General features: G+C 45.9%; 1 protein-coding gene across 2 annotated transcripts in view; it reads left to right on the top strand.

The window, feature by feature from the left end:
* LOC309383079 (laminin subunit beta-1-like) overlaps window positions 1-24,563 on the top strand; it is a 112,751-nt gene that overhangs the window by 79,619 nt on the left and 8,569 nt on the right. For both annotated transcript variants that reach the window (XM_081935239.1, XM_081935238.1), the window contains 10 exons: window positions 3,591-3,805; window positions 3,921-4,017; window positions 4,822-5,200; window positions 8,948-9,132; window positions 10,956-11,197; window positions 12,524-12,727; window positions 14,509-14,653; window positions 16,096-16,303; window positions 17,310-17,451; window positions 23,722-23,898. In XM_081935239.1, coding sequence (XP_081791365.1) covers window positions 3,591-3,805; window positions 3,921-4,017; window positions 4,822-5,200; window positions 8,948-9,132; window positions 10,956-11,197; window positions 12,524-12,727; window positions 14,509-14,653; window positions 16,096-16,303; window positions 17,310-17,451; window positions 23,722-23,898 — 1,994 coding nt within the window. The remainder of the gene's footprint in view (window positions 1-3,590; window positions 3,806-3,920; window positions 4,018-4,821; window positions 5,201-8,947; window positions 9,133-10,955; window positions 11,198-12,523; window positions 12,728-14,508; window positions 14,654-16,095; window positions 16,304-17,309; window positions 17,452-23,721; window positions 23,899-24,563) is intronic.

Below are 24,563 nucleotides of genomic sequence, written 5' to 3'. Positions count from 1 at the left end.
GGAACGTGCCTAAACCGGTAGTAAAAAAATTAGCAATCAACCACTGGCATGGGGGAATTATTTCAATCTTCCAGCAGCAATTTGATAAAGTGAATTGTGTTGAGAGAATATAGAACAGTGGTCCCCAATCTTTCCATGTTGATGGCCCAGTGCAGTGGGGGGAGGGGATGTAGGTGGCAGGTGGACATGCTCTCTGTTCGCACAAATGCAGCTTTGTGTGCAAGCGGTGGGCATTTGCCCGCGAAGCAGAGCTGGGTTGCTACCGGTTCGCACCAGTTTGGGTGAACCGGCAGTAACGCCGGGAGCAACCCACTACCGCGAAGCTCCACTCAAATGAGTGGAGGATGCTTATGCTCGTATGCGAAGTTCCAAATGGAGCTTTGCATGTGAACGCAAGTACCCTCCATTCATGTAAATGGAGCATTACACACGAGCGTAAGCACGCACCACTCACACGAGCGGAGCTTCGCATAGGTGCGCTTGCCTGACACTCGCGCAAGTGGAGTTTTGTGAGTGCACACTTGCCCATCACTCGTGCGCCCCGATTTCGAACAGGCCACAGCCGGTAGTGGGCTATGGGCTGTGGGCCGGGAATTGTGGACTCCTGATATAGAACATAGAATCACAAAGCTAAAAGGGACCTTAGAGGTCTTCTAGTCCAACTCCCTGCTCAAGGCAGGAGACCTTACACCAACTTGGTCAAATGGTTGTCCAGTCTATGTTTAAATTTGAATTCAAAAATCACATTTCAGTCCTCCTGGTTTCTGACCAACATTTCAGTTCTCATTTACGCCCGTAATACTGTGAAAAACCTTTGGGACTGGTGCCTATGTATACTGCTATCAGTGGGAGAAAATTTAGAGCCTTCTTCCATGTAGTTTCTGTATCTGGGTCAATGTTGGCCACTTTTCCCCATGTTGATTCGCATCCCAGCTTTTTTTCAACTTCACCCAATATTTTGTATTTTAAACTAATTTGAGCTGGGTTTCTAGAAAGCTAAGTAAGCTGGTATAGAGGTAGGGCAGATAATCAGGGCTCATTTTCTCTGCTCCCCATTTAGCAGTCATGGAATTAATTCCCATCTCCCAACAACCCCAGGAGATTCCAGAGGTTTCCCATCCCTTCAAACAGCTCTTCTCTCTCCTTCCTCCCAAAATCACATGTCCAGCCTGTGCATTTGTCCATCGGAATTAGTGCATGTATATTCGCCTGGTCCTATTGATTAATAGCTTCATCAATCCAGAGAAGACTCAAAAATCTTCTGGGCCGGCATGTCAATGGATGTCTGTATTCATCCACAATGGGTGGACTGCTACAGGTTCGCCCGGGTTCAGGAGAACCCGTAGCTAATGTTATGGCTGGTTCGGAGGCTGGCGACGCCCACCCCACCCCTTGCAGGAGTCTCCATGTGGCCCATTTTGGATGCGAGGTAAGTGCAGGGCCCTTGCGGAGAATCGGGGAGGGGGGGAAAACGGACTTCCTGGAAGTTCCGGAAGGCTGGAAACAGGCCCGAGGGAGGCAGTTTTCGCCCTCCCAGAGGCTTGAGGAAAGCCTCTGGAGCCTGGGAAAGCTGACCCCCCCCCCATGGTGGAGGAGGCTGACTAGACCACACCAACCATGGCCACACCCACTCAGCAACCGGGCAGGGAGCCCGTTGCTGAAATTTTTGAAGCCCACCCCTGACCCAAAAATCTTGACACAGCTGCACGCTAGCAAAATAGTGTTTGAGAGCTGTTCCCAAACTGGATTCGGGGGGGCAGGGGTGGTTGCAGGAAATGAGACCTCTAAAACAAGACTTCACTGAAAGATCCTATGTGGTTCTTACAACTGCACCTAAAGCAAAATCAATATATGCTTATGTCTTCCTTCTGAAATTCTTAAATGCTACACATGCTGCAGTCTCGTGAATCACATCGGATCCCGCAGGTGGTGTAGGAAGGTAGCACCCACCCCTCTCCTAGAAAAATGAAATATCCTGGGAAATATTGAAAAAGCAGAATATTATATTTCCCTGGGTGTGAAAGGGAGAAACATGGTTTTTTTTAAGACAAAGTAGCTCCCTGCAGCTTCCTGCTTCCCTTTTGTCAATGGACCATTAAAAGGCCTGGGCCAGTCTATTCTACATAACAAAGAACCCTCTTCAGCTCCAGGATGATGGGATTAAGGCATGATAGCATTAGCCCTTTACCCATCTCACCACAGGGCACTTGGGAAGAAGCAACGCTCAACCAAACTTGGACTCAAAACACAGCCTAGAGAGCTGGCCCCATAGGAGTCTGACAACCAATCAGAATACAACTCAAGATCAAAGGCCAGTGTTAGATACTAGCTTCAGTTATAGTGGTTTCCACCAAGGCCTGGACTACTGTAACGCTCTCTACATGGGGCTTCCCTTGAAATGCACTCGGAGACTGCAGTTGGTCCAGAATGCGGCCGCGCGGGTGATTATGGGGAGTACTAAGTACTCCCATGTGACACCTCTCCTGCGCGAGCTGCACTGGCTTCCTGTGGTCTATCGAGTGCGTTTCAAGGTCTTGATTACGATCTTTAAAGCGCTCCATGGCTCAGGACCTAGTTACCTGCGGGATCGTATTCTGCCCCATACATCCCTACGACCCATCCGCTCGCACAGAGAGGGACTTCTCCAGGTGCCGTCCACCAGACAGTGCCATGGGGCGGCGCCTAGGAGCAGAGCCTTCTCTGTGGCGGGCCCAGCCCTGTGGAATGACCTCCCCCCGGATATTAGGACCACTACTGGCCTCCGCTCCTTCCGTGTTAAGCTCAAGACCCACCTTTTCCAAATAGCTGGCCTGGCTCAACCATAACTTCGTAACGCTCCTGATGGGTTTTTTAATTTAGTAATTTTATTTAAGGGGATTTTAAATTGTGTTTTTAATTGTGTTTTTTAATTGTGTTTTTAATTGTCCTTCACTTATAAGTCAACTCTCCTCCATGCACATATGTATATGTCTCTGTTCTTTTTGTATATATGTTTGTCTTATGTGCATTTTTATCCGTTTTGATTGTACGCCGCCCCGAGTCCTTCGGGAGAGGGTTGCGGCTAATCAAATAAAATTATTGATTGATTGATATTGAAGGTCCTCTGTTCCAGCAGGAACAGAGGTTTAATCTCATTGGTCAAAGGGTCTGACAGCTCCCTATAAAAGGGCTGCTGTCAGATTCAACCTTTGCTGGATTGTTCTTACTTGTTGTGTCATAATAAAATGCTGTTGTTACCGTTAGCCTGTGTGCCTATCCATTACCCAATCTAACAGCCAGAGAGGGCATAAAACCAGGAACTTTCATCATCTCACGCTTTTCTTCTTCTTCACCCAACATCTGGAAGCATGTGATCCCCCTTTTCTGTTCAGGAACTCAAGCCATGTGATCCATCCAATCCACCATTAAACCATCTTTCCAAGCAGCCTCCATATTTCCAGTGTCTTTTTCCCCACTTGGAGCTGAACCCAGAAGGACATTTCTTCCAACGGTGGATTCCAAAGAAAATTCTTTGCAGGAAAAGCTGTGAGCCAGGCAGGCAGGGCAGTTGTTGCTTTACCAATGCTAATCCTTCCTTTTTTTTCTCCCAGGCTGCACTTGTAACGAAATAGGCACTTTGCCCACCCACTGCTCCGAAGGCATCTGCCATTGCGATCAAACTACAGGCCACTGCCCCTGCCGTGCCAACGTGGTGGAAAAGAACTGCGACAGATGTGCCCAGAACTTCTGGGGTTTCGGAAGCGACTTGGGCTGCCAGCCATGTAACTGCAACCCGACCCACTCCTTGCGTGCAGACTGTAACCTGGTGAGGGATTAAAACCTTGGAAAGTTAACTCCACATGAGAGGTGCTAAAACAAGCCCGTGACTTTGGGGCTTCGGCTATATCACTGCCCTCATTCTTTTTTTTTTCTTTACTCAGTTTACAGGGCAATGCCACTGCCAGCCAGGTTTTGGAGGTCGTGTTTGTTCTCATTGCCAAGAAAACCACTGGGGCGACCCAGAAGAGCAGTGCTTAGGTAAATAGGAGCATCAAATGTAATCAGGCACTTTCTACCCATAGTACAATGTGCACACAAAACAGCATATTGAAAACCCTATCAGATTAAGAGTTGGATTTTTGGGAGGTTGTTCTCGTGGGAATAAGTTAAGACTTGTGCCAGATTGTAAACCAGCCTTCCCTGATCTGGCGTATTAGATGTTTCCTGCCATCATTCTCATTAGACTCAAAACTCTTAATTTCTAATCAAAGCTAGAAAATGGAACGCTCTCATACAAATGAAAATGTGAAATGTCTCATGCAATCGTAGGAATATATTAGTTTTATGATATTTCAGGTTGCTTATTTATGCCCCCTTATTTTGGTATCTGTGCTTGATTTTCTTTATTGTGTTATTTATTTATATTAAATAAACATTGATTTAAACGTTGCATTTTCAATTTTAAAAAAATTGAAGCTGCACACTTGGGGAAGATACTGAATTGGTATCTTGCTCTAACCCCCATCTCCTATCAAACCTATTCTGTAATTTAGTAGTTGATCCAAAATATATAAAAAAATAGTATTTACAATTATATATGATGATCCTTCCTTCCTTCCTTCCTTCCTTCCTTCCTTCCTTCCTTCCTTCCTTCCTTCCTTCCTTCCTTCCTTTCATTCTCTCACTCTCACTCTCACACTCACTCTCTCTCTCTCTCTTTCTCTCTCTCTCTCTCTCTCTCTCTCACACACACACACACAAACACACACACACATACACACAATCTTTATTATTAGCTTATTAACTTTTCTTGGATATGACCTCTGTCTTTGCACTCTGCAGCTTGTAAATGTGACCCGACCGGCTCTGAGAGCCCGCAGTGTGACCGTCTCACTGGACACTGTTTATGCCGCGGCAGCTTTACAGGGAGAAACTGTAACCAGTGCCAACGTGGTTTCCAGAAGAATTTCCCCCACTGTTCTCCCTGCCACAAGTGCTTCGGCCAGTGGGATCTCATGCTGAATCAGCTCAATGAACAGCTGCAAAGGCTGCAAGACAGAGTGCGTGCCCTGAAGGAAGGTGGCCCCATCCCTGAAGCCAGCAACAGCCGCCTGCGCAGCCTGGAGAGCAGCTTGGCTTGGGTGGAGCAGCTTCTGATGGATGGAAAGAGCCTGAGTGGTCCTGTGTTGCAGCAGCTCAACAACCTCCTAGCAGATACAAGGTAGGAGAAATGGGTATGCCAATAGGTAGGAAGAGGGGAGAACAGATAGGAGAAACAGAGATGTGGTCTCCTTGTTCGTTTTCTCTGCATGAAACATAATCTTTTTGACCATCATTATCATCATCAGTTGTTGCATTGCATTGCATTGACATCCTTCAGTCTCAAAAGACTATACCAGTGATGGCGAACCTATGGCACGCATGCCACAGGTGGCACGTGGAGCCATTTGTCAGGGCACGTGAGGCGCTGCCCTGTCAGCTGGCCAGCGTGCATGCATGCGCTGGCCAGCTGAGTTCACCCTTTTTTAAAGCCATTTTTCGCGCTCCCCAGGCTCCAGAGGCTTTATAGGAGCCTGGGGAGGGCGAAAAGAGCCTCCCCCACCCGGAGGCCCTCCGGAGGCTTCATGAGCTTCCCTGAAGCCTCCGGAGGACAAAAAACCGGCCCTATGGGCAAACCGGAAGTTCGGGAACGGACTTCCTGTTTGCTTGGAGGGTCGTTTTGAGCCTCCTGAAGGTCCCTGAAGCCTCCGGAGGGCTTCCGGGGGGGCGGGGGAGGCTGTTTTCACCCTCCCCATGCTCCTATAAAGCCTCTGGAGCTTGGGGAGGGCAAAAGAAACATGCGAAAATGGGGGGGGTCGTGCCTGTAGTGCGCGCATGTGCACTGGGGGGTCACGCATTGCATTATGGGTGTGGCACACCCGCACACTACCCCCTGCGCTCCCCCCACTTATGGCACGTGAGCCAAAAAAGGTTCGCCATCACTGGTCTATGGTATTGTGCTCTGAAAAGAGGTCAAAGCTGGAGTGTCCTCTCCAGAGCACAAGGCCTGGGTAGATTAATATGGAGGATAGACTGTTACCCAAGCAGCTGATCCCACATCTCCACGTCTCTGAAATAGTCCAATGGAACGGCGGAGCTGAAACGATTGGTTCCAGCTGCGTCATAGGCGTTACCAGAACGTGCTTGTACACAGTCACAAACTGCTTCCGGGACTCCGGCTCCGGATATTGCCTCGAGGTTGACTCCTGAAGCCTTTTCCAGGAGTGGATATAGTCACAAGGCAGTGGAGGTTTGTAATCAGAGTTTCCCTTCTCCTAGAAGATGGTTCTTCCGCTTTATTTCATCAATATTTTATTCATTTTATTTTATTGGATTCATCAGTTGTGGAATGTAAGGCTTAAGACCATCTTAGTGAATTCTCTGTACAGTTACAGACCTTGCCCAGAATTCACTGAGATGATCTTAAGCCTTACTTTCTATTACTTTTAATTATTCTTTTATTTATTATTTATTAATATTATTATTTTTTGCCTAGACGTCTGTAGTGACTTAGTGACTTCTAGGCAAAAAAATCATGCTAGGTAAAAATACTACAAATGCCAGATTCACTTAATAACCATGTACCGTATTTTCCTGAAAATAAAACAGGGTCTTATTTTCTTTTGACCCCCGAAATAAGTGCTTGGCCTTATTTTCGGGGAGGTCTTATTATTTTTGAGGTACTGGATGTGGTGAGCGTGGTCACCTCATGGCTGCTGCTGTGTTGCAATATTTTCGGGGAGGGCTTATTTTAGCGCATGCACTCAAGAGCCCAATTGGGCTTATTATCCGAGGATGTCTTATTTTCAGGGGAACAGGGTAATTCATTTAACAACTGTGATTATTCACTTAATGACCATGACATAAAAGTTTGTATAGTTGGGTGCGGCTCACTTAATGACTGTTTTAGCTACTGACATTCCAATCCCAATTTGTCAAGGAAGAAGGAAGTGGCCTTAGATTAGCGGACAAAGACCAGGCAAGGTGAGAAAGGAACCTAGAGTAAATCCTTACTCTCTCTATCTGTTGCCTATTGCCCCCTGGTGGACAGTTGTTGAAGAGGCACTGTTCAGGTAGTCCTCGACGTATGACCACAATGGAGCCCAACATTTTTGTTGCTAAGGGAGAGTCAGTTTTGCCTAATTTAATGATCTTTCTTGCCACAGTTGTTAAGTGAATTACTACAGTTGTTAAGTTAGGTTGTTAAATGACTCGGGCTTCCCTATTGACTTTGCTTGTCAGAAGGTCGCAAAAGGTCATCACATGACCCCGGGACACTGCAACTGTCATAAGTACAAGTCATTTGCCAAGTTTCTGAATTTTGATCACGTGACAATAGGGATACTGCAACGGTTATATGTATGAGAAACAGTCATAAGACAACTTGTTTCAGTGCTGTTGTAACTTTGAATGGTCATTAAATGAACTGTTATAAGTCAAGGACTACCCGTACTTTGGACTGCAGCTCTCACAGAAGCAACAATACATACACACAGGGTCTTGAAAATCATATACCGTATTTTTCTGAGTATAAGATGCACCTTTTTCCCTCAAAAAAGAGGCTGAAAATCTGGGTGCGTCTTATACACTGAATACAGCATTTTTTGTCTCCTGAAACCCCGCCCCCTTCACCAAAATGGCCGTGCATAGCCTTATAGAGGCTTTCAGAGAGCTCCTGGGGGCTGGGGAGGGCAGAAATGAGCAAAAATCAGGCCTTTTTTGCTTAATTTTTCCCCCACCCCATCCCCCAAGAGCACTCTATAAGCCTCCTAAAAGCTATCCATGCCCTTTTTTTTGACAAAAAACAGGGTCGTTTTCTGCTCGTTTTTGTCCCCACCCCCACCCCCCAGGAGCACTGTACAAGCCTCCTAAAGTCTATCCATGCCTTTTAAAAAAATAATATAAAACAGGCCCGTTTTCGTGAAAAAGGGGCTGTTTTTGAAAGGTCTGCAGAGTGCAAAAACTTTTTTTTTTTAATTTGCCTCTTCAAAACCTTGGTGCGACTTATACTCCGGTGCCTCTTATACTCCAAAAAATACGGTAGTTCATACAATTTTGGAACTTTACCTATAATGATAATCCTAGGGTTTATTTTAATGACTTTTTGAAAACCACGGATGTCTATCCTTTCCTTTGAAAAGTCTTCCTGAATTAAAATTCTAAACCTCTAAAGAGAGGAAGAGGAATAATGGGGATATATACATCACTGAATTATTTTCTTTCTGTATTTCATTTATATCCACCCCTTGCTGCAAGTCCTCTGTCCCATTCATGGTTGTATAATATCCATTGATCTGGTTTTGTTTGAGTGCCTTAAATTATGGCTTTCCTTGTTTTTCTTTTTCAAATCTACTGAATTTGACTTTGAAATTTTTCTTTTAAAGCAGAAGGGTGTCCCCCCATGAGGGGAATACAGACCACTGAATTATTTTGCCTCTATGTCTTATCTACAGCTAGTCCTCAACTTAGAACCATTCATTTAGTGACCATTCAAAGTTACAATGGGCCGGAAAAAAATGACTTACGACCGTTTCTCACACTTGCAACCGTTGCATCATCCCCATGGTCATGTGATCAAAATTCGGACGCTTGGCAACTGGCATGTACTTCTGACGGTTGCAGCGTCCCAGAGATCATCTCTTGCAACCTCCTGACAAGCAAAGCCAATGGGGAGGGCACATTCCCTTAACAATCATGTTACTAACTTAACAACTGCAGTGATTCATTTAATTATTGGAGCAAGGAAGTTTGCAAAATGGGGCAAAACTCACTTAAGAACTATCTTGGCTAGCAACAGAAAGTTTGGGCTCTATTATAGTCGTACGTCGAGGACCAGCTGTATATCCTACCTTTATTGCAAGGAACGTCTTGGCCAAAAAGCATATGGCGGAGCGGGACCTGTGCCCTTATGTTACCCTCCTTCTCTTAGGGCAGACATGGATAAGCTGTGGGAGCACCTGCAAGATACAGACTCGTGCCTGGATAGCACTGAATGGAAAGTCACAGAGCAGAGGGACCACCTCAATGCATTGAATGAGCAAGTAGAGGAACTGAACCAGACTGTCAACTACCTTAGAAGTCAACTGGGAAAGATGGTAAACGCCAGCTTCAGTGGTAAGGAATCCAGCTTTGGTCGCCACGATGTAAAAAAAGATGCGGAGACTCTAGAAAGAGTGCAGAGAAGAGCAACAAAGAGGATTAGGGGACTGGAGGTTAAAACATACGAAGAACGGTTGCAGGAACTGGGTATGTCTAGTTTAGTAGAAAGAAGGACTAGGGGAGACATGATAGCAGTCTTCCAATATCTCAGGGGTTGCCACAAAGAAGAGGGAGTCAAACTATTCTCCAAGGCACCTGAGGACAGGACAAAAAAGCAAACTAACCAAAGGTGGAAACTAATCAAGGAAAGAAGCAACCTAGAACTGGGGAGAAATTTCCTGGCAGTTAGAACAATCAATCAGTGGAACGACTTGCCTCTAGAAGTTGTGAATGTTTTTGCATGGAGTGGCTGGATCCCATCTTGTCAATTTATTTTGTGCAGTATTGTGCTTTTATCTTGTTTTGCTATAATGTGAGCCAGGGACGTGTGGTCATTGGAGGCAGGGGAGGCAGAGCCTCACCTCTCATCATGAAATAATAATATATAATAATAATATCCACAAGGGAGTTTCATATATATAAGAGGAAGAGGAGGGAGGAGGAGGAGCGCACGCGGGGTGGTACCAGCTGGGCAACCGGCAGAGGCAGGAGGGTTCTCGGAAGCGCCAATAACCTTCCTGCCTCCGCTGTACTTTGCGTGCTCCTCGCGACTGCAATAGACATCCAGAAGTGGCAGGGGCTTGATGACGTCGCCGCAGCTGCCATGCACGGACGGACGGAGGTAGCGAGAGTGGCGCCAAGGCAGTCCGGTGGACGAGCGACCGAGGATCAGGCTGCATGATCCTCCATCGCTCGCTCGTTCGCTCTTTCGTCCGCCCGGACCCCTCGGCGCCACTCTGGTTACCTCCGGCCGGCCGCGCCCAGCAGCGATGTCAGCGACGTCATCAAGACGAAGTGGCTTGGAGGCAAAGTGCTTTTCAGTGCTTTTCAGTGCGTCTGGCGTTTAGGTAGATAGCCGGATGTCCTAAACGCCAGACGCACAGAAAAGCAGCTGCTGTTGGGAATCGCGGAATGCGAGCCGGCGAAGCGCGCTCAGGAAGGCGGGGATTGGGATCACGATCCCATTCCCCGCCTTCCTGAGCACGCTCCGCCGGCGAAGCGCTCCACGATCCTTTTCTGTGCGTCTGGCGTTTAGATAGATAGCCGGATGTCCTAAACGCCAGACGCACAGAAAAGCAGCTGCTGTTGGGGATCGCGGAATGCGAGCCGGCGAAGCGCGCTCAGGAAGGTGGGGAATGGGATCATGTGTGCTTGAGGCTGAGGCAGCCTCAGGCTCCAGCACACGTAGTCCCATTCCCCGCCTTCCTGATGACGTCACCAGCCGTAAACCTCACCGCATGTCTGTGAGCCACCCAGAATCGATTCAGAGTCGAGCCATGACTGAACTGAATTAAAGAAATTAAAGAAAGCATACTAGTTCAGGCCCACAGCAGAAACTCTATTGAGGGATGACACAAAAGACCACTGTTAATTAAAACTAGACGAGCAATCTAGAATTGAGGAGAAATTTCCTGACAGTTAGAACAATTAATCAGTGGAACAATTTGCCTCCAGAAATTGTAAATGCTCCAACACTGGAAGTTTTAAAGAAGATGTTGGATAACCATTTGTCTGGTGTAGGGTTTCCTGGCTAAGCAGGGGGTTGGACTAGAAGACCTCCAAGGTCCCTTCCAACTCTGCTATTCTATTCTAATTGTACTTGCCATGTTACATTAAAGGAGCATCCATACAAGTCATGTTCCTTTCTCTATTAAATCCTGTTTTTCCTCTGCTGGCAGAGTCTTTCCGTAGCATCGTGGAGTACTTCCAGCAGTCAGAACAGGCTCTGAGGCAGGCCAACGCCTCCGTTCGAGGGCGCCAAAGTCCCGTGGTCCAAGCCAAACATACCCGGCTGGCCACGGTTGAGCTGTTGAGACAAAGAGGAGATGCTTTTCGCAAGGGGGCAGCTGCTCACCAAAGGACTCTGAATAATATCCAACGAAAAGTTGATGCCCTCAGCCTGAACAGGATCAACCAGAAAGTAAGTTCCATAAGAGGGGAGGAATAGCAATTAGAGAAGCCGAGAGGAGTTTGCTGGAAATGAAATGGTAGCCCTGCCCAAACTGCCTTCTGGTTAGACTACAGATGGACCAAAGTGCCAATTCTGCAAGTTGGCCAGTTCTAAAAAGTTTGTTTCCCTCCCCACCTCCAATTCCTGATGTTTGCAAGCCAGCCAGGTTTATTAGGTTGAATTTGAGAACTTTTCTGTAAGAATAGTCACCTAAAAGTATATGTTTTGGGGGGCGTATGCTTCCAAACACACACGTTGTTTCTTTGCTAGGGTGTCTAATACACACAATTTTTAAAATATTCCCTGTCAGGCCCCGAGAACCAAGAATGGCATACGGAGTACCGTATTTTTCAGAATATAAAATGCACCAGAGTATAGGACACACCAAGGTTTTGAAGAGGCAAATTAAAAAAAAAAGTTTTTGCACTCTGCAGACCTCCCAAAAATGGCCCGTTTTTCACGGTTTTTTTTTAAAGGCATGAATAGCCTTTAGGAGGCTTGTAGAGTGCTCAGAGGGGGAGTCTTGTGTCAAAAAAAAGGGCATGCATAGCCTTTAGGAGCCTTGCAAAGTGCTCCTGGGGGCTGGGGGGGGGGCAAAATTGAGCAAACAACAGCTCCTAAAGGCTATGCACGGCCATTTTGGTGAAAGGGGCGGGGTTTCGGGAGGCAAAAAATGCTGTATTCAGTGTATAAGACGCACCCAGATTTTCAGCCTCTTTTTTGAAGGAAAAAGGTGTGTTTTATACTCCGAAAAATACGGTAACTTCTGAGTAGTTTCTTTTATTGTTCTTCACCTATAGACAGAATCTTGCCAGACTAAAGCAACTATCTACATACCTATAGCTACATTTAACTATAAGTTATACTCTTGGGAACTGCTAGTTTTAACTCTCTTCCTGTTGAGCAAACTTTCCAAACTCTGTTCCTCTTTGCCCTCTGGAAAGCAGTCCCTCCCCCTGGGAATCCATATTACATTCCACCACATTCCTTAATGCAATAGATGTTGATACATGGCAATTTGTATTTTGTTGAGATTTTTCCCTCGGGTGTTATTTTTAATAGAAATTACATTGCAGATTTTGGAAAAAATGCCGATGTTAAATTTAGGTTTATGCATATTGGTTAAACAAATTTTAAAAATAGACACGTTTGCAGTTAAATGCACATTGAATTCATTTTCCTTTCCTGCTCCTTGTTCCCGAGTCTGGCATTTTCATTCTTGGTCTATTGATGAGGTCCAGTGGTCATCAGTGATCTCTTTTCACTGGATAACCTTTGTTTGTTGTCTTGTCCTAGATCTGCGGAGGTTTTGGTGAAGAGGCCTGTGAAGACGCTCCTTGTGGAGGAGCTTCCTGTAAGGACACTTCAGGCCAAAGGCACTGTGGAGGCCCTAATTGTACTGGAGCTCTTCCTGTGTCCATCAAGGCCCTACATTCGGCCCAGAACATCTCCCAGCAGCTGGAGACCACCGCAAGTCAGCTGGTCACCATGGTTAATAAGGTACAATGCCAGGCTGACTGTATGGAAGCATCCCATGATGAGATGCTGTTAATTTGTAGAACACATTTCTTAGTTGATTTAACGTATGTATGTATGTACGTACTTTTGTCAGCTGTAAGGAACCAGGATGACATAGGGAGCTGATCAGAATGGTGTACATATTTCTACTTGCCACTTCCTATTGATAGGAATCGTGCCAGACTAATTTATTTTATTTATTTATTTATTTATTAAACATGTTTGCCGCCCATGTCACCATGAGGTGATTCTGCAGTAGTTAAGTCACTAACCTGGTTGTTAATGAATCTGGCTTCCCCGTTGATGTTGCTGGTGAGAAGGTTGCAAAAGGTAATCACATGATCCCAGGATCAGAGTGTCAGAGTTCCAAATAGCATCCAAAATTAAATCAGAGTCCAAGGCAATGCATTGCTCAAAGTTCCAATTTATTAAGAGAGCCATGTTGGCACACCTGGGAAAATCCGAATCTGAAAGCTTCCAGGTTTCCCCCACCCAGTTGAAAATTGAAAATCTTGCCCCCACACCCACAAGTCCATCACATGGTCCAATCTTCCACTGCCATGCTGGCAGTTCCACCCATCCAGTTCCGGTCAGGTGCAGAGATGTAGAGAACAAAAGATGACCTTGGCTTTCTGGAAAGAATTTTGTTATGGCAACATCACATTCTACTCCTTACTATTCCCGCTCCCAATTCCCCACTAATGAAACAGCATAGTAGAATAGAATATTCGTGTGGCAGGCCAAAGATCCCAAAAGGAACCGCCTGCAAGCCTGATACCGGTTCCGACCAGTTAGGTAGTAGGTAGTAACTTGGCCTGTCATGCCCCTGAACTGGTTCTATCGGCGGCGCTGTAAATGCTGCCATCTTGCTGCCATCATTTTTTCAGTACTGCGCATGCACGCGTAGCCCGCATCAAGTGCACATGGGGCACATCCTTGAGAGAACCGGCAGTGGCAGCAGGCGGAACACACCCCTGCCCAGGATGCTGCAATGGTCATAAGTATGAACCAGTTGTCTTCTATCTGAATTTTGATCACATGAGCATGGGGATGCTGCAGAGGTCGTAACTGTGGGAAATGGTCATAAGTCACTTTTTTCAGTGCCGTTGTAACTTTGAACGGTCACTAAATGAACTGTTGTAAGTCGAGGGCTACCTGTAAATAAACATTCTTCCTTAAAAGTCAGGGTATTGTTCCTCTTGTGAACAGTTCCAATGTGTACCCACAAAACCTTCAAAAAACTCACAGTACAATAAACGGCATAGGTTGAATTGGAAAAAAAATAAAGATAATATTTACTGCTGTTCAAACAAAGCCCCACCTGCACGCATTACATCAGGGATGCCAAACTCTATTTCATTGAGGTTGCGTTTGACCTCGGGGACTGGGGTAGGCGTGGCCATGGTGAGCGTGGCCAGCTTGACATCACTCGGGTTGGGGCCCAAACGCTCAGCCAGCAAAAATGGGCTCCCGAGCTTCGTTTTTGGCTGTGACGGCCTCCTGCAACCCTCTGCCAGCAAAAACAGAGCTCGGGAGGTCCGCGTGCATCCCTCGTGAGCTCTGCTTTCACTGGCAGAGGTACCACAGGCTGGTCCTTCGCTGTTTCCAGCGCGGCCCTGCAGGCCAGGTCTAAGCACCCCGTGGACCGCATCTGGCCGCTGGCCTTGAGTTTGACACCCCTGCATTACATGGTCACGGCATCATTTTTTTGATACCTCTACTAGATGCCCCTGAGAAATACTATGCTGAAGCTTCCGTTCTAGGTGCAAGAAGTCCAGAACCTGGCACAGGATGCCAGGAACCACGCTCAGGACATCTTGGACCACGCTCAAGGAGCTCGGAACCAGGTGGAGAAATCCACAGCCAAGCTGAGAGAATTCATCCAGAAGATAAAAGACTTTCTAGCAGGTATCAAGAGCATTGCTCACACCAAACCTGAGATAAAGCATGTCTAAAAGTAAATGTATCCTCCTGCTGCCTTAATAAAGTGTAAACCCTACCTTCATAGAATCATAGGGTTGGAAGAAATATTGGAGATCTTCTAATCTGATCCCCAGCCCACAGCAGGAATCCTCATGTTCTCCCCAGACACATGGCTATCCAACCTTCCATTCCCCACTGTTCTGACCCCCCTCTGCACGCCTGTGAATAAACCAGAAGACAGGCTTGGCTGTTTGCCACTGTTTAATTACTGAGATAAAAAATCCTTTGGCTGAGGGCCCAGACAACTCACGTTCAATAGAGCAACCCAGATAATTCGAATGAAGCACTGCAGATAGTCCCAACGAGCAGACACGACTAGAATACATAGATTTTCGTAACTACTAATTCGAACGGTTGTTTCCTGCAAATGTCCCCTCCCAACGCCTCACCTATAATCTCTCTTGGGAGGGGCCAATCTACAACCACCTGTGCTTAATCATCTTCTGTGAGTCTGCCTACGGAGTTGCTGCTTCCGTTTCTCAGCCCTTCTCAAACTAGCATCAGGGACAAACTGCCTTTGATCCTCCCCACTGCTCCATGCCTCAGGCGCCTCCTGGTGGCCAACCAGGCTCTCTGGTCCCCGCTGTGAGTCTGAACCCTGCACAGCGTCCTCCACATCGTCCAGGGTAGACTCATATGGTTCCTCGCTATCTGAGTCCATCAGCAGCTCAACCGGATCCTGCTGGACCACAACACCCCACTATCCAGTCAGAGCCGAAGAAGCTTCTTGGATGAGAAGCAAAACGTCTTCAAAAGAAAAAGATTCAGAAAGTCCAGTGGCCTCCTGAAAAAGCACTTTTGGGACAACCATGACCTGGATGACTGAGAATCTCTGCAGACTTTTAGCTACCCAACCTTTACTTGAAAATTTCCAGTGATGAAGCTCCCATGATTGCAGGGAGTCTCACCCTCAAGAAATGCCTCTTTATTTTGAGTTCGGATCTCCCTCTGTAAAGCTTCCACCCATTCCTGCCCTATGCAGGAAGGAAAATATGGGTGTTAGTGACGGAAGTGTGTTCTGACAATGTTCATATTCAGTGGTGGTATTCAGCCGGTTCAGACCGGTTCGAGCAAATCAGTAGTGGCAACCTGCGGCCAGCCGCCCACCCACCCCGGCGCTACGCCGTCCTATTTACCCACGTTTTCTAAGCCATGTGCAGACACGCAAGCCGTGTGTGCGAGCAAAGTGCATGCGTGGAAGGCCACGCGCATGCGAAGAAGCTCACATGCGCATGCATGGTGAACCCATGGTAAAATTATGTGAAACCCATCTCTGTTCATATTGTAATAATTGGTTTGGAGGGGCAGGGGCGAGGCTGGTGACTGGTGACTAGTTGAGCATCAAAGGCCTGTGCTTGTCTCCCTAGAGGAAGGTGCCGATCCAGAGAGCATTGAGCTGGTGGCTCAACAGGTCCTGAACATTCCCCAGCCCATCAGCCAAAGTGAGATCGACAGTCTGATTAAGGAGATCTGGGACAGAATCGGCCAGCTTAACAGAGTGGATGTTATCCTGAACTGTACAGTGCAAAACCTAACTCTTGCTAGGGATTTGCTGACGAAAGCAGAACAGGCCAGGTAAGTGTCCCTGGCAGGAAGAAAACCGAACCACCTTATTAATTAATTTTTTTCGGTAAAGAAATAACAATGTCATGTATTTTGCCGGATTGGGTCATTTAACCAGGATCCAAGCTTAAGAGCCAATGAGAGGATGTGACCTTGGGTAGGATGGGTCCCTCTCGTCTTTTATTATCCTCTTCTGAAGTTCAAAGGTTAACACCGGAACAAACTGCACACCTTGTGGTTCGCTATGTTGTGAGGATGCAGCCCTCATCTTAGCATATTGCAGGGGGTGTCAAACTCAAGGCCCACAGTTGATATGTTAGTAACCCAGTTGTGAAGTGAACCTGGCTTCCTGGTTGACTTTGCTCGTGAGAAGGTCGCAAAAGGTGATCACAGGGACACAGCAACGGTCATAAGTATGAACCCGTTACCAAGCGTCTGAATTTTGATCACGCGATCATGGGGATGCTGCATAGGTCATAACTGTGAAAAAGAGTCATAAGTCACATTTTTCAGTGCCGTTGTAACTTTGGTCACTCAACAAACTTGTAAGTTGAGGATCACCTGTCGGTATCTCTGTAACACCCACCTTCCTGCCCATGCTCTCTAGTGGTCCCCGCTGGTCTTCCTCCATTCAGTAGCACCTGCCTGCTATCCTCACTATCTGGCACACACTAAGTAGTGTCCACCCTTGGCCCCCATCAGCCAACCCACATTCAGTTGCACTCACCCATAGCTCCTCACCCACTGGCCCGCTTGCCTAGGACTCTGGTCACGTAGTGTTTTCTCTTAACAAGCGGCATGGTTTTTGGTTATGATCGCATCCGGGAGTGTTGGGATTGCTATTGCCTAAAATGACGTGGTTACATGTCGTCATTGTGGTTTATAACTGCATTGCTTAGCAACAGACATTCCACTCCAGATGGCCGCCGTAACCTGAGGACTACTTGTAGTTTCATCCCCAAAGCTTAATCGGCAATAACCGTTATGCGACGAAGTTCTTTTGTTTTGTTGTCCACAGGGAAAAAGCAGAAGGTGTACAGGAAACGGTGGAAGAAACGTCTGGAGCGCTGGACAGGGCCAAGAACAAAGTGAAGGCAGCCGAGCAAGCCCTGAAAAAGACAAAGGAAGCCATCCAGAGTGTGGAAGGCAAAGTCAAACAGGTGAAGTGCAGGAGGTTGTAATTTTTGGAAGGAAGGGAGTTGTGAGTTAATCAAGACACTGGATAGCTTTTCAGATATTCTGTGGTGGCGCAGTGGTTAGAGTACAGTACTGCAGCCTACCTCTGCTGACTGCCGGCTGCCTGCAATTTGGCACATCGAATCTCACCAGGCTCAAGGTTGACTCAGCCTTCCATCCTTCCAAGGTGGGTAAAATGAGGACCTAGATTGTTGGGGGCAATTATGCTGACTTTGCAAACCGCTTAGAGAGTGCTGTAAAAGCTCTATGAAGCAGTATATAAGTCTAAGGGCTATTTCAGTGGACAGTTCTGGAGTATTTTCTGTACCTGGCCTTTCCTTCTGCCCTTCCATGATTCTGCAGGTAAGACTCAAACTCAGTTCCTCCTGTTTTCAGGGATGCATGCCATTTCCTTGTCAACAAATTAGCTGCTGCCTTCCCTTGGGTCTTGTATTTGTACTCCCAGATTAATTTATAGCCCTGGTATTTTCTTGACATCTCCCATCCAGGGATTAACTAGATGCAAACCACTTTTGGACTCTAGTTCAGTGGGGATAATTGTGTTCTGACCTAGGCTTTCTTAACAAGCAATGAAGCAGAGCCTTGGTACTGGCAAAACCTCTTTTATTTACACGACTGTGGATTCCTTTCATTCACAGTCAGCAAGGCTTGGCAAACAGTCTTTCAGAGGAATATTTATCAACATGAACCTTATCTCGCTTGACGAGCTGCCAGGTAATTAGTTTCCAAATGCAGGACAAGGCAACACTTGGCACAGGGTCTCTTATAGTCACAAACAGAACTTTCCACTCCTGAAATGACCAAAGGAATGAATTATTTCCTGCGAAACCCCCTCCCCATTTGCTCCTCTTTTGTTTCCTAGGGGAGGGGCCAATCACCTCCAAGGTGTGGCTTTACTCCCAAGTCGACTCTGCTTCCGTAGTTGTTCTTGTCTTCTGGAAATTCTGCGCATGCGCTCACTGGGAACAGGCTCCAGCTGTTCCTCTGCCTCACTGCTCTCTGGCTCCCTCTATGCCTCCGACACAGAGCCCTCGTCTGAGCTTTCCTCAACCCCCAGGAATGGCCCATGTTCCTCCCCAACCTCCTCCTCACTGTCCAACTCTGCTGCCAGCTCCACTGGCCTCCGGCAGGTCACAACAAAGTGAACCCTTTGAGAAACATGAAAGACAGGTTACAATGTCCCGGAAAAACTCTTAATCTAAGTGTTGTCTAGGAGTTGAAAACAACTTGATGGCCACATAATGAATGAATCAATCCTTTTTTTGCTTTTCACCATCACCCAAGACTGGCATTTAAGGAAATGCTCTTTAATGTCACCCCAAAGCTGAAAATGAAATGGCTATTTCCTAACAGCAAAACCTCTTTAACGCAGATAGCGCTTGACTTATGACCACAATTGAGCCCCCCCAAAATGTTTGTGGTTAAATCAGACGTTCGTTAAGTGAGTTTCACCCCATTTTACGACCTTTCTTGCCACAGTTGTCAAGTGATTTATTGCAGTTGATAAATTAGTAACACGGTTGTTAAGTGGATCCGGCTTCCCCCTTGACTTTGCTCGTCAGAGGGTTGCAAAATGTGATCCCGTGACCTTGTTACACTGAAACCGTTATACGCAAATGTGAGTCAGTCGCCAGGCGTCTGAATTTTGATCACATGATCATGGGGATGCTTCAGAGTGTGAAAAAAATAGTCTGAAGTCACTTTTTTTTCAGTTTTGTAGCTTTGAACGGGCACTCAGTGAACTGTTGTACGTCGAGGACTACCTATATTAAGCCAGTGGATTATGATTCTATGGAGGTTTAGTTAACATTTACATTGTCAGGTTCCAAGTAATGCATCCATCACAAATCGAACTCCGAGGCATTCCGTTTTCTCAAAGTACAAATTTAATTAGATACACCATATTTAGATACACCAAAGGGAACCCGGTGGCTCAGTAGCTAAGACTCTGAGCTTGACGATCAGAAAGGTCAGCAGTTCAGCAGTCCGAATCCCTAGCACCGCATAATGGAGTGAGCTCCCGTTACTTGTCCCAGCTTCTGCCAACCTAACAGTTCGAAAGCATGTTAAAAATGCAAATAGAAAAATAGGAACCACCTTTGGTGGGGAGGTAACACCGTTCCGTGCACCTTCGGCGTTTAGTCATGCCGGCCACATCATCACAGAGACATCTTCGCACAGCGCTGGCTCTTCGGTTTTGAAATGGAGATGAGCACCGCCCCCTAGAGTCAGGAATTACTAGCATGTATGTGTGAGGGGACCTTTACCTTTACCTTATTGGCAGTACTGGCTTTTCACCAGTTAGGGAACCATGACATACATACCTAATAGCAGTATATTCCTCAACCTTGGCCACTTGAAGATGAGTGGATTTCAACTCCCAGAATTCCCCAGCCAGCACACATCTTAAACTTATCAGAGTTGGGAAACAGTGCCTAGTAGTACCAAGCTCATTGAAGGAGTTACACTTCCCTCTCTTAAGTATCCGTCGTTGTTTGTAAGTTCACTTCACCATGTATCAGCACCCTTTTCAAAGGCCTCTGGATAATGCATTAAATATAGCTCATCTCACCCCCACAGTATCCCTGCTTTATCTGGCTTCTAGTCCATTTTTAAATGATCTTGGCATCAGTCTGCCTACAGAATGTCCACCAATCTAGCCTTAACCTGAATCGAATATGTATTGTACATGCCCCCAACATTATGAGGTGACCGTTAATGCATGGTAGGTGTATTTGTAATACCAAATTCGTAATGCTAAAATGTCATACACACACACACACACACACACACACACACACACACACACACACAAATGTAAATTTAGGCCATTATGGTGCCGCCAGACAGTTACTTCTACTACAAAATCCTATCGTGGCTACTATGAAATGGTCCCAGTAATCCATACTCTCTATCAGTACCATCTGTCAAATCTATATACCGATCTTGCCAGTTTATTTTTATGAAATAATTAAAATAAGCAAAATGGTATATTGCACTAACTAAAACTTCAGATTGACCTGCAAAAAAGGTCATACAATTATTTTATGACCAACAGGACTTATGACTGTAATTCTGGCCTCAAAGACTATACAGCAGTGATGATGGCGAAACTTTTCGGCACCGAGTGCCCAAACTGGAATGTGCGTGTGAGCCCTGGAAACTTGAAGAACAGCTGGCTGGTGTGGATGCACGTGCCAGCTACCTAGTCTTCTGGTGTCCAGCACATGTGTGATTGCACACACATGCTGGAGTCCTGGAAACTTGAAGACCAGCTGGCCGGCAAACACATGCGCACCGGCCAGCTGGTCTTTGGCTTTCTGGTGCTCCAGCATGCACATGTGCACGCCAGACATCAGAAGAGTAGCTGGCAATGGCTCACGTGCCCACAGAGAGGGCTATGTGTGCCACCTCTGGCATGCGTGTCGTACGTTCTCCATCACGACTATAGAGACTCTCAGTCATCCAGGTCAGGGTTGTCCCAAAGGTGCTTTTTCAGGAGGCAACTGGACTTTCTTGTTTTTTCGTTTGAAAATGTTTCGCTTCTCATCCAAGAAGCTTCTTCAGCTCTGACAGGACAGTGGGGAATGCAAGGATTTATATTCTTTGCAGACAGCTGGTCATCTGCATCCTTTTGGACTGTTGCTGAAGTACAGTCAACAACAGTCTGAAAGGTTTATCTGTGTCCTCAGAGTCACCTGACTAGTGTTCCTGGTTCCTGTAATCTGCCATTGTTTTTCTTCTGGAAATCCATTCCTACTCCCACACCATTCAAAGGGCGTTCATCCCGAATTATATAGTATAGCTAAAAGTCTATAAAGATTCTCAGTCATCCAGGTCATGGTGAGAAGCGAAACATTTTCAAAAGAAAAGAAAAAAACAAGAAAGTCCAGTTGCCTCCTGAAAAAAACACCTTTGGGACAATTCTGGCTTGTAAGTCAATTACGTTTGTAAGTCAAGGATTATCTGTGCCTCCTTTGCAACTATCATTTTATTGCCCTATATATTATACAGTATCCTTCTCTAATTTATTGCATCAATCATTTTCTTCTGTGCAATTTTTCTTATCTACATCCTTCCAGCAAGCATTCTTTTTCATAGTTCATATTAATGTCATTCTACAAACTCTCTGTCGTCCGCAGCTTAATTTTTATCATTCTGTTCCACATAACTTCCAAATCCCCTTTCCTTACACTCATTTTCTATTAATCCTGGCTCCTCCTTTATTAGGAGATCAGTCTATCTTCTAATGCTGCTTCATGCGAGGCTCATGCTTTCTCTTGCAGTTAGTATACTTTTTGTTTCTTTCCCTTCCTTCCTTTTTTCCAAGATGATTTTTCTCTGATCCCCTCGTGATGTCTCACATTCAGACCTTCTTACTCTATACTTGGACTTTCAGTCATTCTTTCAAGGCTTTCATCATAGACAATCAAATCAATCAGTTTTTTTTATGCTTGCGCATGAATAGATTTATGGTTGAAACATTCTTGGATATTCTAAAGAAACATATAATTATGAAATGTATTTGAATATAAATAACTCGGGTTGGTAGTTGGGCTGTTAAGCTGAGCTCCGAGCTGGGCAATTTGGTTGCAAATATTTCATCAATATTAGAGGAGACATTGTCAGTGCGCTGGACAGACAAGCACAATTCAAAGCGCACTGACGATGTCTCCTTGAATGGTGTTGAAATGTTTGCAACCAAATTGTCAAGCTTGGAGCTCAGACCAACAGCTCAACATATAATCATTTCTAAACAGCAGTTGCCAAACTATTTATTTGTAGGTTTCTGAACAACTGAATCACTTTTTCGGCGGTCTCACATCTCATCTATGCCTAAGAAATCTAATGGAATCCTTCTTTCCTATAGGATCACATTGATTTGAAATGCTGTGTATGCTCTCCCAAACTCACGTTTGTTTTTTCTATTATTCATTATTCAATGTACTGCAATTATTATCAACCTACAAATTCTGACTTCCCTATGTAACCCAGTTGACTCTAATTAATATTTTCTGACATACATATGGATATAACTTTCAGCTCATACAGGTAGTCCATAAGCAGTGACTGCTCACTTAGCAACCATTTAAAGAAATGATTGACCTCCCTCCCAAAAAATGCAGGACATAAATAAAATGGACTTAAAGTCAATTTTAGGGATTTTCTGATAAGTAGCTTGAGATAATGAAGGAAAACATTTGGGAAGCATCCCAAAGATTGTTTTTCAGGAGGCAACTGGACTGTCTTGTTTTTTGTTTGCTTCTCATCCAAGAAGCTTCTTCAGCTCTGACAGGATAGTGGGGAATGGAAGGATTTATACTCCTTGATCACAGCTGGTCATTTGCATCCTTTTTAGAGGATCGTTGAAGCACTGGAGAGTTTTATCTGTGTCCTCAGAGTCACCTGAGCAGTGCTTCTGGTTCCTGTAATCTGCCATTTTCTTCTTCTTCTGGAAATCCATTCCTACCCCCACACCATTCAAAGGATGTTCATCCCAAATTGCATAGCTAAAAGTCTGTAGAGATTCTCAGTCATCCAGGTCATGGTTCTCCCATGGTGCTTTTTCAGGAGGCAACTGGGCTTTCTTATTTTTCCTTTGAAGACATTTCACTTCTCTTCCAAGAAGCTTCTTCACCTCTTCTTGGATAAGAAGCAAAACGTCTTCAAAGAAAACTAGAAAGTTCTTTTGCCTATTGAAAAAGCATCTTTGGGACAACCCTGACCTGGATGTCTAGTTTAATAGAAAGAAGGACTAGGGGAGACATGATAGCAGTGTTCCAATATCTCAGGGGTTGCCACAAAGAAGAGGGAGTCAAACTATTCTCCAAGGCACCTGAGGACAGAACAAGAAGCAATGGGTGGAAACTAATCAAGGAGAGAAGCAACTTAGAACTGAGGAGAAATTTCCTGACAGAACAATTAATCAGTGGAACAGCTTCCCTCCAGAAGTTGTGAATGCCCCAACACTGGAAGTCTTTAAGAAGATGTTGGATAGCCATTTGTCTGAAACAGAATAGGGTTTCCTGCCTAGGCAGGGGGTTGGACTAGAAGACCTCCAAGGTCCCTTCCAACTCTGCTATTGTATTGTATTGTAATTACAATCTTTGTGTGTCAGAGATATAATGGAAGAGTCCCAATTCCAAAACTCATTTTTGCGTGGATGTGCCCTGAATGTGGATGTAACCTTTCTCAAAAGTCAACCATGCTTTGTGACTTTCTTTTCTTCTCAGGCTGTGAGCCAGCTTGAAACACTCCTCAACAAGGAACTGCGACTGGAAAGGCGTCTGAAAGACTTGGCGCAGGATGTGGCCACCTTACAAAAGAAGTCCCAGGACAATCAGCGCCAGGCTCAGCAGGCCACGGGAAAAGCTGAGCGTGCCACTAACATAGCCCTCCGGCTTAAAAACGTGAGAGACCCATCGGCGTCATTGCTTTCATTACAGGCAACTGTTTTTCATGGTGGGAGTAACGAATTGTGGGTTCACACCCTAGTGCAGTGTTTCTCAACCTTGGAAACTTTTAAGATGTGTGGACTTCACCTCCCAGAATTCATGCTGGCTGGGGAATTGTGGGAGTTGAAGTCCACATATCCTACAGCTGCCAAGGTTGAAAAACAGAGGAATTCCAGAACTGCTCCTTGACATGTTTTCCCCGCCTTGTTGTATCTTCTTCTTCTTGGTAACGGCCTCTGCCTTCATCTCCTCTTTGGGACTTCCTATATTTCTCCCTCCTTTGAAATGTCTGTTGTCTTTCTGCACAGGTTTATGTGCAGACACCCCCCCCCGCCCATACACATGCAACCCCCGTTTTTCACCCTCCCCAGGTTCCAGAGGCTTTCTAGAGGTCACAAACGGCCCATTTTCTGACATCCAGTTTGCGTTTTGGGCTGTTTTTCTCCCTCCGGAGGCTTTAGGAGGCTTCCCTAAAGCCTAGAGAGGGAGAAAAATACCCTTACGGACAACCCGGAAGTCGTCCCCAAACTTCCAGTTTGCACGTTGGGTTGTTTTTTGCCCTCCGGAGGCTTCTGGGAAGCCTCCGGAGGGTGAAAAACGGACAAAAATGAAAGCCAAAA

This window comes from Natrix helvetica, assembly GCF_964273705.1.
Source record: "Natrix helvetica genome assembly, chromosome: 1".
Lineage (NCBI taxonomy): Eukaryota > Metazoa > Chordata > Lepidosauria > Squamata > Natricidae > Natrix > Natrix helvetica.
Note: the sequence above shows the minus strand (reverse complement) of the source record. Positions and strands in the feature narration are given on the sequence as shown.